This window comes from Cyrtonyx montezumae, unplaced genomic scaffold, assembly GCF_038088225.1.
Source record: "Cyrtonyx montezumae isolate F1298 unplaced genomic scaffold, pur_monq_1.0 scaffold_8, whole genome shotgun sequence".
Taxonomy (NCBI): Eukaryota; Metazoa; Chordata; class Aves; order Galliformes; family Odontophoridae; genus Cyrtonyx; species Cyrtonyx montezumae.
This window is the reverse complement of record NW_027072089.1, coordinates 30,408,664-30,424,843: the sequence shown is the minus strand read 5'-3', so window position 1 is coordinate 30,424,843 and position 16,180 is coordinate 30,408,664. Positions and strand designations below refer to the sequence as shown.

The following is a 16,180-nucleotide window of genomic DNA, read 5'->3' as shown; positions in this document are numbered from 1 at the left end:
TTTGCAAGCTATTTGCTATGAAGTTGGTGAAACTGCAGGCTCAGTGACACCATTCTGATTTCATGGGCATAATCCAGCTTGGAAACATCTGTATTTGTTAGGGAGAGGTTCATACAGTTTATATACAGTACAAAAGTTTCCCACAGTGAGCTATGTATATTAAGGAAAGGTTCACATATTAGATGGGCTGTGGAAGGGCTCCAGGATACAAATGCACAGATTTCCACATCCTGCTGGGAACCTCCTGGTGAGACTGCACAGGAGCTGCACAGAAGTGACAGGGACATTGCAAGAGAGAGGTCGGGAGAGGAACAGAAGTAGCAGCTGTGCAGCCTCACCATTTACAAAGAGCACGGGAGTGCTGGTGCCAGACCACAGCTGTCCCCTGTGCAACACAAAGCAACATGTCACCCATTCTCTGCTCACACTGCAGGGAAGAATTCAAGACCCACGTGACAGACAGAAGCAGGAATCTGAGGGAAAATGCAAAGGAGAATTTCTAACACTAATTTATTGGCTTGCATTTTTGGGTCCTAAGCATGCTTTCCAGACAAAAGACATACATCATAATTGCTATTATTAATTTCACTTTTTTGGCACTCACAGCTACATAGCTCTAATGATGTTGAAGCATTTTTATTCTTAGAGCTAAAGCAATTCAGCTGAACATATTTATCAGTGAGCATCTAAAAAATGGAAAGTTCAAACAGTAATGACATTCCAAAAAGCAGACTCTGATCTTACATGTTAACTACACAATGTGATGGCCTTCTACTCTACAGGAATATCTTCTTTTTGTTAGTTAGTTTGTTTTATTAAGATTTAAATAGTGTCTTCAAATGGAATTCCTTAAGAAATAATTGATTTTCTGAGTGTTGGGAAGCTCAGAAAATAAAGCCATTGATTTTGAAGCTGCCTGTTTCAGTACACTGATTCCCAGAGTAATTGAAAACTTGCAGTGAGAATTTAACTGTGAGCATTCAACTTCCATGGTGGTGCCAAATATAGAGAAGCAGATTCTAGATGATTTGGGTCCTGCACATGTAATCAGTTTAAGATATTAAGATAGAACTTTTAGGCTACACATCTTCATTGGTAATGTCAAGTACTGTTTAGCTACAGGCCTCAAAGAGTTTTGTTCTTCCTGAACACTCTGAATTCCACTGTTCAGAAGAATCAATTCCCATTTTTTGTAGCAGAGAAAACTTCTTGAGCCTACCAAGGGCAAATGATTTCCTAAGTAGCAATTTCTAGGACCTGGTTAACATAATGTAACTGAGCCCTTCACATGTGGTGGGACTATAGATCTTGCACTGCCAAAGAACAAGCCACACTGCAGCAAAACCCAAGTAAACGTTTATTGTAGGAAAGGAAAAAGATACAAGAAAGGAAAGGTATTAGGAACATTGAGACTAGTAATACTACAGACTTGCTTGAAGCCCATAACCTTGTTTTTCTTTCCAGGCTATTTTCCTCTTCTGCAGGACAGAGGGAGATGCTAAAGGCTAAACACAGAATAAGTTACTTATGTCTGATATAGACAAATGTTGCAGTGCAACTCTTCTTTATCCAAAATTATCAGATCCCAGCTTTTCCCCACGTTCATAAAGAACTTTATATGTTCGAATTTGTGGCCACAGACACTTGTGCTATCCCTGAATGCCACTGTAGAGGCCTGGCCCCATCCACCTGACTCCCTCCCTTCAGACATTTATAAGCATTGGTAAGATCCCTTCACAGCCTTCCCCAGGCTGTCCAGTTCCAGGTATCTCAGCCTTTCCCCATACAGGAGATGCACTGGGACCCTAATATTTTTATAGTTCTCTTGTGGACCCTCTCTTGAAGTTCCTTGCTTTTCTTGAACAGAGATGACCAGAACTGGATCCAGCACTTTAGATGTGGCCTCACCAGGTCAGAGCAGAGAGGGAGGATCACTTTGACCTGCTGGCTGTGCTCTTTGTAAGGCACTCTACGATACTACTGGTCTTCTTGGCCACAAGGACAAACTGCTGGCTCATGGTGAACCTGCTGTCCACCGGAACAGCCAGATCCTTCTGTGCAGGGCTCTTTTCCAGCACGTCAGCCCCTAACCTGTACTGCTGCATGCAGTTATTCCTCTCTAGATGTAGGACTTGTTCTTGTTGAACCTCATTGAATTTCTTTCTGCACAGCTCTCCAGCCTGTCCAGGTCTTCTTGAATGGCAGCACAGCCTCTGGTGTGTCAGCCACTTCTCCCAGCTTCATATCACCACCAAATTTGCTGAGGTGTGTTCTGTCCCTTCAACCAGGTCACTGATGAAGATTCTGAATATTAAGATGCTGGACACAGTACTGACCCCTGGGGTACATTGCTAGCTACAGGTCTCCGGCTGGACTTTGTACTGCTGATTACAACCCTCTGAGCTCCACCAGTCTGCCAGTTCTTAATCCACCTCACTGTCCACTTATCAATCCCCCCATTTTCTAAGCTAACCTACAAGGATGCTATCGGGAACAGCGTCAAAAGCCTTGCTGAAATTAAGGTAGAAAACGTGCTCTTCCTTCAGCTACCCAGCCAGCTATGACATCACAGAAGGCAACAAGACAGATCAAGCATGATTTTCCCTTGGTGAACCTACACTGACTACTCCTGATAACCTTCTTCTCTTCTGCTTGCTTAGAGATGGCATCCAGAATAAGCTGTTCCATCACCTTCCCAGGGATGGAGGTGAGCCTGACTGGTTATGGTTTCCCAGGTACTTGTATCCAACACTTTCTCTCTGAAAAGACACTAACATAAGCCTTAGATTTTCCAGCTTGTGACACTGTCCATCTTTCCATTAAAGTTATACTTCCATGTGGCAAGAAAACCCAGACCTCATTAGACCACAAAGTGAGCACCACTGTCTCTAGCTTCCTTCAGACTTGAACTCAAATCTTGAGTTCCCATAGATGTTCAGGCCTGCAGATTCTCAGAGACTAGGGGAATTGCTATAGCCCGGAGTGCAGTGTCCAAATGATCACACTAATCCACTCATGATATGTGTGGTCCAGATGACCTTCACAGGCACCATATCAACTAACGTTTGGGCACTTGCTTTTTGCCAGTCACTCGGGCACTTGTTTCCAGGACAGCACGCACCAAGTCCTATTATGTGTTTCTGACTATCTTTAGCTCCTCCTCCTGCTGCCCATCTAATTTAGCCTTTTGTAAACTAGAAGCAAATATTTTTACCCTATTTAACATCTCGGTTGGACACAAACAGGTGAATAACTTGTGTCTTAGGACAGTGAAAAGATGTAAGAGAACAACATCTCCAGACCTACAGAGAAGTGCCACGGACTTGCATACAAGAGAGTTGCTTAGTATGTTCACAAATCAATTTTATTAATTTAAAACAAAATTAATGAAGAAAAATTCTGTACACAATTGTGGACACAACACACTTTTTGTACAATAAGGCCCAGATAAACTGTTTTTTTAGTCTGGAAGTGACTAAAGATAGAAAAGAGTCTAAAAAAACCAAAACAAAACAACAAAAAAGAAGACAACCAACCTCCATTACTGTCTACTTTGCTTGAAGAAAGAAAGGGCTAATGGTAGTCTCAGTTTTAAAAATTACCTACAGTGTGCTTCATGCATGTATGTGAGTACTGTGTGAATTCCAGTACTCATACTGGATAAAGTAAAGCACATCTGCAAGTCTTGGTAGGATAAAAACCTCTTTGTTGGTAATAAAGCAATCCACAAATACTTAATTCTAGCAGCAATATGATTCCTCCAATAGAGAAGGGTGTTGCTTTGCAGCTACACTGGTGCTTTGTAGCTTTGCAGGTAGTTGTTTCAAGGCTGGTGTTTTTAGCAAAAAAAAAAAAAAAAAAAACCAGGAAAAAAATAGGAAAAAAGGAAAGCTGGAGGATGAAACAACAAATCCAATGCTTCTTTTTAATGAATAGATTTGAGTCAGGCAAAGGGAATTGGTACAATTCAAGTCCAATAGTAAGACTAACAGTTTATCTGATCAAGTAGCTCATGGCCTTCAAGATTAGAGAAGTCACAAGTCACAGACAGACACAGTCTAGGTTTGTCCTGTAAATGGATATAGACAAAAGCAAATTTTAACTCCTTGGCAATAATAATTTCTGTATTTCCATTGCCGGCAATGGATGTTATATCTTAGGAAAATCTGACTCCTGGTGGAAGAGGATTAAAAAACTCAAATGTATATGAGTATCTTGCTCAATTTCTCCAAAATATTACCATTTCTAATTTCTAAAAATAACAATCGCAATAATTCCCTTTATTTTTGGATGAGACATAAACTAGTTGGTACCTAGATTCCAGTTTAAGTCACTTCTTAAAATATATTTGTGTTCTCTATTTCCTTATGGAATCTGCTAATTCATTTGTCAATACTCTAAAAAAGCGTTAAGAGAGAAAACAGAAGACAGCAAAGGATTCCTCTTCGGTTGTGTTTTATCTATATTTCCTTAATGGGGGGAAAGAAAATCTTTTCATAATCAGAATAGATGAGAGAGGAAAAAGGCAGAGAAATAGCTGAAAAGAACAAAACCCAATTCCTATTGACACTTGACATCCATGCTTTTGGTCTTGACAAATTTACCTAAAAAAATCCAGTATCTACATATTTATATCCGATGTGTTGACAAGGCACTGCACAACATTTTGTGCACACGTAGCCTCATTCTTCACCAACAAGGCATTACTATCTTTCAATAGCATTTACCTTAACAATATGTAAAAGAATCATTCATTATTACAAATTTACACAAAAATTCTTCCTGTACATGATTGTCTCAGTGATGTACCTATTAGTTTAAATTAGACATATTTTAAACTACTCTGTAATGTGCTAAAATCAAAAGTAGTTGCTGTATCGTAAGGCAAAGGCTTGTAATAGCCTTTATTCCTATTACACATATCCTCAGTTACATGATGTCAAAATACAGTCTGTTCATAAATAAGTAAAGATGTACAGAGTACCCTGGGTATGAGAAACCAAAAAGTAAACCTTCTTTAGAAGAAAATTACTCCACTGGTATTTTGAAAAATCTCAGTCTTCATTGTGCAATCAAGTTTGCTGTGTTGAAGGAACGGCATGTGTCACATTGAATAGTTTAAAAACTACAAAGCACTTGCAGGTCCTTTTTTTTTTTTTTTTCACAGGTATGAACCTTTATTTCCTTTTTCTTCCTTCTCCATTTCTTTTTGGTAGCAAATATGGTAAAGATGAGCTGTTAGAACATTGGCATGGCTTATTTTTGTTGGACTCGCAGTACCAGAGTCAACAGCTGTTCTGAAGAAAAAGACATGCTCCTCCATTTACTGAAAGGGCAAGGGTTAAGACCAATTGCAGCTGTACGTCAACATGTTGAAATCACAAAGTTCTGTAGTCCAATGCTGACACAAGATGCAGGCATACCGACCATGGGCAGAAGGAGGCTCTGGGGTTTCAAAGTGCTGCTGAGCTGCTACAAGTACTCCAGTTCCAAGGCATGGTGAAGGGCCATAAGGTCAGAGTGGCTTGAGATCCTCCAAAATGGCATAGCGTGCTGTGAACAGCAAAGACAACGTGTAAAAATAACCCCAAGCATTCTGGTATTTAGACCCACCCATTGTCCTCTGCAAGAATAAGTAACAGCGAGGAGAGAGCAACTCAGAGCTGCTAAAACTTTAAGACCTTCACATTTATTTCTGGTTTCCCTGTCACTCAAGCATAAATTATCATTCATAGCAAACCAATCTGCCAACAGGAAAGACAGGAGTTCCTAAGGACGGGAGGGTTTTCTCATCTGTTTCTAAGATAAACAGACTGCAACATTTTCAAGAAAAGACTGTTCTTTTCTAGAAAAACAAATAAGAAAACAGTTCTATACATGAGGCAGGTGGGTAGTTTGAGGAAGGGAATAATTAAAAATATATTTTAAAAAAGAAAGGAAGTGATAGTAACATTTACCATCAAAACATCTTTATTATTTGGGAAACTCTCCCTGGCAGGTGAGTTATGAACACAGCAGAGATGATTCAGAACAGCCCATGTGTTGCTCACATCACTTTAAAAGGAATTTAATCCTGGTGGTTTGTATAACATTGGTCATTGTTAGCACGGATCTTAAAACATATGGAAACATATGGGACACATTTTAAAATAAATATGTATTTTTTTCCTATTAACTGTAATAAAATCTCAGTCTGGAGCACAACTATGCATGCAAAGAACCTGAAGGAACCAAAACCACAACTACCAGGAAAAGGTACACATGACCTCATCCATGAAGGGTAAGAATCTGATTAAGAATACTTGCTATCTTTATAGTATAAAACAATGATTATACTGTCAGCAAGACTTTTCACATAAATAAAAATAGATCACCATCAGCTTTCTTCAGGAACATTTCTGTCAATTTCATGGGAAAATTGTTTCAATGCAACAATATTCTGAAGGCTGAACGTGACCATGTTCACCATCGCATTGGGTCAACTTGTGTCTGGTGCCTTTAGGAGGCAAACCACAAGCAACTTATTATCAGGATAGCTTCTGGGATCCCCAAGCACTCTATTAACAGCTTCTCAGGAACCGCTTTCTTTGTTCTTCTTCAGCACTCACGGCACAAATTCCTAATTCTATTTAAATCAGCAGCAAAAGAACATCTCTTCTGATCATCATTGATATGCTCTGTTTCCAGCTACGTGTTTACTGTAAACCCTGCACATCTGCTCCATATCTATCCCATCAATCAAAAACCTTAGCACAGAGTTTGTGATAAGTACATCTTTAGTGCTCAGGTATATCAATCTATATATAGATAATAATTATTTTAGAAGGACAAGGCTTCAATCCAGATAACATTGTGATGATGATCTAAGTTTGAATTGGGGAATAAAGCACAGATTTAAAAAAATAAAAGAAGCAGATAAGTAATGGCAAATCTCTCTGGTGTCAAAAGGCAACCATTAAGGAGTAATCAACTGTTGTGCTTGTAAGAAACAGTGAGGCTAGAATGGTATTAATCAGTTAGACTTTGCTAAAAAGTGGTGCAGGACCAGCAAAGTAGCACAACAAGGAATCTGGAAAATGCACAGTAATAAAGAACAAGTGTTAGCAAGCAGAGCTGCATAAAAAGAGGGACTACAGTGATAGAGTTGTCCATATTTCAGGGCTTTCATTTCAGAACAGCTCTAGTCCACGTTTATGCAAAACATGCCCACTGGCAGTTGGAGAGCAGTTGGTAAGCACCTCTGGTTTAGTTCTGTCCAAAAGAATTCATTTTTTTGCTCTTAAACAGAACCAAAGTACAGTAAAGGGGACAGTCTGATTCCAAACAACACGCCTGATCTGGATTAATACATAATGCGAATGTGACAACTGCTACATGCAGAGTTTCCCTTTTAGAACAAAGAAATTGATTCAGGAAAAACAAAACAAAACAAAACAAAATGATTCATGAGGATTCACCACTGGATCAGTTTCTGTTTTGCTTTGTTTTACTCAAGATCGTCACAAAGACTTCAGATACAATTGACTAAGATAAGGTAAACAAGCGAGCCACAGTTGCAGCTGGAGAAAAAATAATTCAGAGATAAGTGAGAAGAAATTGTTGGAATAATTGGAAGAAATTTATTTCCAAAACACTTTACATAGTACTCTTCTCCTCAAGAAGGAAACATTAAACGCGACTTCTACTATTCTACACCTTCAGTGCAGACTTTTGTGCCCCACAAGCAGCAGAAACTAGATGCATTCAGCTCACTGTGTTGCTGCTCCATGTCCCAGCACCCCGCCCCTTACGCTATGCAGCCTGTCTTCTCTGCTCTATCAGATCAGGTACCACTACTTTTCAGCTCAAATCTTCTCCAAAAAAATCATTTACTCCATTGTGCTCAGTTAAATAAACCAACAATATCAAAGAGAAATGAAATTTCCCAATCCTGCTGTTTTCTGGACTCTCCTAAAGCTTCTGTGTACCTATTTCTTCTTTAGTCTGCGAAATCTTCCTGGCAGAATTTGGCATCTGACAGGGGCATTACATCAAGGACAAACAGACATGGGTTTCTGCTTGCAGCCAACCCAAGCTGTGCTTGTCAACAGAGAGTGCTCAGTGGTGCTGCCTCCACTTTTGTAAGGCTGCAGCTTCCCTCTCCTCACCCTGGCCCCCTGCAAGGCAGCATCTATCTGCTCTCTCTGTCAGCTTGGAATCAGCTCTGCCTCAAGCACCAGCTTACAGAGGTGTAACAGCATACCTAAGTGTGGTGCAGGGCTTGGTGGACACCTGCCCTGGAGTAGTGTCTCTGCAGAAGCCAAGAGTCAATGACATGGAAGCCCTCCAAGGACATACAGCAAACTAATGAATAGGGAGAACTGTAGTAATAAATTCTTGGCTTCCAGCTCCCACCTCATGCAGCTCCAGCATTATACTGCTTCCCTAGTAACAACCTCAGCACCACAGAGTGTACACACACCAGGCGTCGAGGATAGTTAAAGACCCTGATTGTTTTAACAGAAGGTTTAGCTTCTGCTAAATCAAATCACAGTGATTCTTGCTATGATGCCCATATGCTATATCAAGTTTTGGATTACTCTCAGCTGTTTATGGTCAGAGTTTAAATCAAAACTTTAAGTGATCATTATTTTGGCTGAATCTTTGTGAATTTGAATTTCACTTCAGCGTCCTCTGCTTTATTTGCATCTGTTAAAGGAATATACTTCCATTTGCTCTGTTTGGTGATAGGAGCGAGATGTGGAATGAGAGCCTGGAAAGTGGCATGAAAACAAAGAGGTTGTATAAATCTCAGGATTATAATTATTTAAAGTTCTCCTGCATGTAGGTCAAAGGACCAGCCGTACACTCCCAAGAAATGAAACACGCCAGGAACGCAGTGGCTGCGTGGGGACTGGAATCTGCACAGGCGCTCCGTGCACGGGGCCCATGTGGCTGATTCAGATCTCTATCAGGCCGACCCTACGGCACAGGCTTCATAGCTAAGAGGAGGGGAAACAAACCTGATACAGACCTATATATAGCTACATGCAAACGTCTGTGTGAGTATATGCAGCCTCACACATATATGTGTCCATGTATATGCATGTTGTTTACTGGGCATACACAATACGTTTCACCTTACCCAAGATAATAAATGACTGTACAAAACAAAAACACATAAAATATCCAAACTATCAAGCAAAACCTCATTACATTATTCCCGTATCAGCGTGCCCTGCTTATTCACAACCACTGTCAATAGCGAGACAGAGGCTCATTTTTTTTTTCTTACAAAATGATCAGACAAGAGTATCTATGAATATATATTTACTAAAAATTAACTTTAGAAAGCCCTCATTGCCAACACATACCACGCACGTCATGCCTACTACGTGTCTTCTATTCTGAGCACACTGAAAAATGCTTATATGTCATTTACTACTGCATGAGAACAGATGACTAACTGCTAATAAACAGCAGCCTGACTAGATGCATTATGAACTAAAAGAAGCTGTGAGAAAGCTTTTCTTATTGCTTATAGGGGAATGAATGGCTAGGCTGGTAGTAAAATAAGGGTTCTGTGCATTATTTCACTATCTTCAAAGTAAACATGAAAATTTTGTCTATTAAGAAGTATGAATTGCATTACAGGTGCTTAATAGTGTGACACTTGACAATAAATAAATCTACAAACATTTCAATTCTATTTTTAAATAAAATATGGTGGTAAAAGTTTCACTTTGGCTTAAGCAAGAAAAGTTAAGATATTAATATAGTAAATCTAGCGATTATAAAATTATTCAATAACCTAAAACATTAAGGTTCCTACATTTTGAACTAGAGGTGGTATTATTTTTAGTGAGTACTCATAAAAAGAGCAAAACTCAAAGTATTCATCAAAATAAACAAAAGCACTTCAATATATACACAAAACAAAATCATTTTTTTGACTGAGTAATACTGGAAACAGCAGGCTATCCTTCTTCCCTTAAATGAATTCATATTTCTACAGAAATCTCACTCCTGAGATTTGTGACATATTTGAATTGAAAACTCATAAGTTTCTGTCATCTTTCACAGTATTTTTGTTGCGTTTCTGCCAGATTTTGCTAAGTGGTCGCCTTTACTTCCTACCCCAAACCTAAACTGCAAGCTTTAATGCAGTTGCAGACTGGATAGCCATTTATATTCTATTTATTGCTCTGTGAAGATTTATGATTTTTCCTCACAATTTCCTTCCAAAGCCGAATGACCATTTTGGAGACAAAGGGAGAAGCTGATTTGCCCAGGCTCTCCTGAATCACCTGATTTAAAATCCAGCTCCTCCATGGAAAGACGCTCCTCCTTTTGTCTCATCTTGCAAATAAGAAATGCTTTGGAAGATTCTCCCAAGCAGGAAACGTCAGGGGTTTTTTATTCTGCCTTAGGAACATTTCCCAACAAACAACTCAAGACAATGGAGTTTCTGGCAAAGAAACCCAGGAACTAATTCTGCATATGTCACTACAGTGGCATGCAGACACACAGGGAAGGAGGCAGCCCCATGCCCGGGCTTGCTGCAGGCACGTGCCCCCTCAGCACCCAGCCCTGAACACTCCTCACCTCTCCCCACTTTTCTCTACCCCCTCCTCTCCCTCTTCTCCAAAGGTAGCAACCTCCACGTGAACCCTGCCGCTGCAGCTGCCCTGCCTCCTGAACCCATCCAGGAGGGTACAATTTCTCCTCCGCCTGTAATGCAAACGGCCTAAGGATTTTAATTGTCTTATATTTTGCAGGAAGTGACAGCTAAGGCAAGGTGTTGATGCCATGGCTTGTGCCGTGTTACATGAAACTTAAAGAGTGTGCCGTTTCCTCAGTGTGCAGTATTTATTTTCATCGATCAGGAGAGGCATTTTACAGAATACCAATCTCTCCTGAACACAGTTCTCAAAAAACCAATGACCTTTTAACCTGTGTGGAAAAGAATGTATCACTGAATTTTTACAATAGTGGTAATAATAATTAAAAAAAAAAGATTTAAATGCATTTTTTTTTCCTTTGTATCGATTCAGGCTTCTCAGCAGATAAAGGACAACAGTGATAAACCTTGTCTCATGGTGAAGCCATTGGCAAAATTATTGGTAAGTTATTTGAATAACAAAACTTTATGATCTCCTCTTGAAGTTCAGCTCTTTTCACTAAAGGAGCTGAAAAAATGAAATAGATTTGAATTCACATGCTCGTTTAAATATACTCTTTATGAACTATATGTAAGCAGTGAAGGGCTATTTAACTTTTAAAGAAGGGTGTACTGTCTGTGCTCCGTGGAAAGTACATACACTAAAGATTCCTCCACAGGTCAACCTCCCCCAGCAAAGTGCAGCATAAAGGAATGACATAAACACTGTCCCTGCCTTAAGAATATCACAAAAATCAGTATCATAGAAAACACAAAAATCAATATCATAGAAACACGGAATCATAAAGGTTGGGAAGACCACTAAGATCATCTTAGTCCAACTGTTAGCTCATCACCACCATGCCAACAAACCACACCCTTCAGTGCCACATCTACATGTTTCGTGAACACCTTCAGAGATGACTCCACTGTTTCCCTGGGCAACCTGTTCCAGTGACTCACCACTCTTTCTAAGATGAAATTTTTGCTAATATCTGACCTGAACCTCCCTTGGTGCAACCTGAGGTCATTACCTCTCTCCCTATCACTAGTTACCTGGAAGAAGAGGCCAACCCCCACCACACTTCAGCTTTCTTTCAGTCAGCTGTAAAGAGTGATAAGGTCTCCTTGAGCCTCTCTACACACCTAAGCTGCTCCTCATAAGACTTGTTTTTTAGACCCTTTCCCAACTTTGCTGCTCTTCCTTGGGCATGCTTCGGGGCCTCAATGTCTTTCATGTAAAGAGGGACCCAAAACTGAATAGCTGATAGAAAGGAAGCTACAATGAAAGAGGATAAGCAAGGCAATAGACAGTTAAGTCAATTTTGGCTAATGGGCTTCACATTTTTGGTGGGAAAAGACATAGTTTTGCTTGGAAACACTCTGCAGAAGGTTGTACTGTTACAGTTTTCTAATACAGCAGTACTACTCATTTATTTGATAGAGCATATGTCTTTGAACTGAAGCACAGTATACTGTATGGTGCACTCCCATGCCTACTCCTCCTTTTAATGCTAAAAAACAACCTGAGGAGTAGTCAAAAAACAAGGCATCTGAGCTGAGATTAATTCCAAGTTCTATGAGATTCTTGCTCTTGCACTATGCAAGGGCCAAAAATGAGGATCAAATCCTGCTTTCACAGCTTGAAATGGGGAGCTCTTTTTAGGAGGAGCAAGGAGCAGGATAAGAATCAACAGAACCATTTCCTTTTAGTCGAATTAATAGTTTCTGCAGAAAGGCCAGGTGTACTGGTGTACTTAACTGGCATTGCTTTAAAAAATAATTTAATCCAGAGCCTAATCTAACATGCTTTAAATCTGAAAATGTCTTCAAATGAGAAAGCGTATACAGAAGCAGTGGCACAAAGGAACTTTCTATGCAGCTACACCTCTTAGCAACTGGAAAGGTTTCCTCCTATGCTTTTCTGAATTGTGTTCCCTGTTGAAAAAAAGCAGTGAATTAGATAATGTTACCAAAAGGACTACTCCTGCCATTATCATATATGACACCATTTCACCAAGCAATAGAAGAGGAACAAAGCTTTTTTTTTTTTTTTTTTTCCCCTGATCTTAAATGCAGCTTTTAAAATGTAATCATTTACAGCGGGAGAACATTTCTCTGCAAAGATGAAAGGCATTTCTGAAGGAAAAAGAAGCAAACTGTTCCCGTCCACCCGCCAAAGGGATATATGAAACTGATGCTCTGCAAAGTGCCGAGACGAGCCGGGGACCTGCCCCAAGTGCTCCAGGGGCACAAACCCCTGAATTCAGAAGCACAACCAGTCAGCGGTGCATCTGGTAAAATGTCATCTGAGCTAATTAGTTTTACTCTGCCAATCTATTAACAGTGGAAACAAATATAGAAGAACCACAGAGATATATTTCTGTGCTAAAAGAGAACGTGTGTCAAAGCAATTCACCTTCAAAAGGAAGCAGTAAGTGAAAAGCTCGTTCTCCTTCTCTTATTGCTCCAATAGCCAAAATTATGCCTTTTTCCTTCAAGACTCTGTATCTGCCTCTCTTTGGTAGATAAGCAAGGCTATTATTTGCCATAGGGAAGTTTTGCTTTTCTATAGAGCTTACTCCACACTGGGAAAAAAATGTATTTTTCCCCTTCTCCCAGAGGAAGGGAAAAAAATAATAAATAGACATGCAAATTGCATCCTCTGCTCAATAACTGAGGTTATGTTACGCATGCAGGACCAGACATGAGTATTTACCTGAATACAGAATCCAAATTATGGTCCCACAAGAAAACTGTTAAACTACTCCAGTTCTACATGCATATTCAAGGTGTGACATATATGTATTTCATCCGGTCAAATTTCACATTGCCTTTGATCAGTAAGAATCACCATTTTTTGCTTATATTCATAACATCCGATGTGGTATTTTGGGATGCCAATGAAAACAGAACTATTAGTTCTTGGCACAAAAGCCAGGACCCATTTTCTGGCTGCTTTCTGAAATAAGCCAAATATACATAGCTAGCATAATGTGTCTTTTGGAGAACAGCAGGGCACATCATTATCTACTTTTATGCAGCTTTCTACCAGATATGATCAAAACATTATATTTAATAAAGCAAGGATACTAAAATCAAATGCCAGTACACGCTGTTGCATATCTTAAGAAAGGACAACTTTGCTTCCAGAGTCTTGAAACACTGAAAAAGTGCCATTACCTTTTTAGCGCCTTGTTCTTCTTCAACACCATCTCCTATAACCACATACACTACTTTTCTTCCAAATCTTTGAATTATTCTCTCAAAACAACTTTCCTTTCCTGAAAGAAAACAAAACAAACAAACAAACAAACAAACAAAAAAACAATGAAACTCTTCAGGGTAAGCAGTGAGGAGATATCACTAAATCACTCATTAGATTAGCCTGGACCTCCCCAGCACTTTAATACGTAATTATTGTGAGAGAACAGAGGAGAGCCTCTCCTTGCAGAATGGTGCACCAAGGCTTATTGAAGCTTTGTTCCTGCCAGAACAGCTGACAGGCAACCTTCAAATCTGCTCTGAAAGGTCATTTAATGCACACGACATGGTAGATGTAGCGTACCACAGGTCTGCAGTATCACCTTTCTCATCCCCTGCACTAATCTGTAGCATGTTTTGGAGGGGATTCCCCCACCAGGAGAACTCTGAGTAGAAATTCTAGCTTTTTCTCTGCAACCTGTGACAAGATTAATCACAGCTCCTGAAACAGTAGTATCCTGACTTAGGAGGTCACAAAAAAGATTTAGGTTTAAATGCCTGTAATCCAATACATGGTCAAGGTCCTTGATCCTGCACTGGGATCCATTAACATAGCTCATTACTTCAGTGGATAGACCTAGGGAAATGATCCCAGTTCTGTACAGTGTTTCAGGTACTCACACTGGAAAGCCAGAATGTAAGTAAATGCTTATAGTCGATTTTTCTTAAATGCTATCAATCTGAAAGATCACATCAGCCTGGCTAAAATGCACGCTTACCTGTGTTTCTACTGCATTTCTAGAGCAAAAACAGGAAAAGTTATGCTTTTTAAAATGATCATTTCAGTTACAGAACAATACCAGCATACGAGCAGATGGATTGGAAATACAAAAAAAAGTTTCTTGCCAGCAGAGAAACCACACTACTCAATGACACCCTTTAACATAAGCACTAGGCATAAGGAACCTCCAACACTAACTAGGTCAAAGCAGTGCTGGAAAATCATGAATCGTGCCATACTACAAAAATCTCCTGATTTCCTGTGACAGGCAGTGTCTGAAGATAGTATTCTAAAAATACTCAGTGCTCTCTGTACTTAAAGTCACAAGTGAATATTTACTACAATGCTTCAATTAAAATGTGCATTTAAAGTATTATAATTCAAAGCTCTCACAAAATTTCTACAGTTATGTAGAGTGACATTTCTATCTAGGAAATGGTTTTAAATCTTTTACGGTATTGCTTTCAAATTTCTATCTAAAATTCTCAACCAAGGTGTTTAAAAAAGAAAAAAAGAAAAAAAAACAAACAAAAATAAGCCACCATTTTTTCTTGGTCATTTGAGCTTCCTGCATTATAGATACTTAAGAACACATGAAAAATTTTTTCATGTTGCCAACAATTTTGAGGGAATCTGAGACAGCACAGATATGTCATAATCACGTTAAAAATTACAAGCACCACTGCCATCTGGTACCCTGTATTTCTGCATACCCAGAATAACATCTTTTATACTGAACCAGAAAACAGAAATAAACATTTGCCTGGCTGAAGCTTATTACAGTCAGTATGAATAAACTTAAATAATTACATTCTGCAGCAAAATGCTCTTGCTTCTGGTAGGTTGTTTACTAAAATTTGCTCCAGAGCACATGAAAATGAATGCAGCCAGGGTCTACCTTTACAGAATTAGTTGTGTTAACCTGAGGTGACTGCAGGGGTCTCTACTGACAGCCTACCATAGAAACAGCCACACTGCTACACACACTCAGTTTTGAGAAAATGTGTCAAATAATGATTTCCTCCTAACAGAGGCTGCATCTGTGTTTATAGAGCTGTATGAAGTTGTTTGTACAGCACTTTTAGGATGCGCTAGTATGAAACGTTTCATCTGAGATACTATATGTATGTTTCAAAGTATATATTAAGAAATACGGATTACAATTCTTTTTATTTAGAACTACTTTTATTGTTTCAAACATAGCACAGCATGATAAAATAGCTTACCTATTTTAGTTGCACTGTAAATATTTTCTATGGGAAATACAACCCCTAATCCATACAACAAGACTTTTGCCAGAGCTGGAATTAGTTGAGTAGTTGTTACCAGGATATTCACACAATTTGTCCTGTGGAACAGAAAACACAAATGTCCACTTTAATAAAGCAAAGCAAAGCAAAGCAAAACAAGGAAAATCTTATCCCTCCCATCAGAACCCTTCACTGTTATTATTAACACTTAGCAAAGAAAGTTACTTTTCTCTGCATTACAGGAGAACGAGGTACAGAATGTCATGGTCAGACCAGAACAGGGAAAGAAAAGAAGGTCCCCCGTGG

General features: G+C 39.3%; 1 protein-coding gene across 10 annotated transcripts in view; it reads right to left on the bottom strand.

The window, feature by feature from the left end:
• Positions 1 to 3,850: 3,850 nt before the first annotated feature.
• The window catches only part of EYA1 (EYA transcriptional coactivator and phosphatase 1), an 87,133-nt gene continuing 74,803 nt past the window's right edge, over positions 3,851 to 16,180 (bottom strand). For all 10 annotated transcript variants that reach the window (XM_065751762.1, XM_065751771.1, XM_065751763.1 and 7 more), the window contains 3 exons: positions 15,851 to 15,972; positions 13,823 to 13,923; positions 3,851 to 5,553 (listed from right to left, as the gene is read on the bottom strand). In XM_065751762.1, the coding sequence (XP_065607834.1) occupies positions 5,473 to 5,553; positions 13,823 to 13,923; positions 15,851 to 15,972 (304 nt within the window). In that variant the 3' untranslated portion in view covers positions 3,851 to 5,472. The remainder of the gene's footprint in view (positions 5,554 to 13,822; positions 13,924 to 15,850; positions 15,973 to 16,180) is intronic.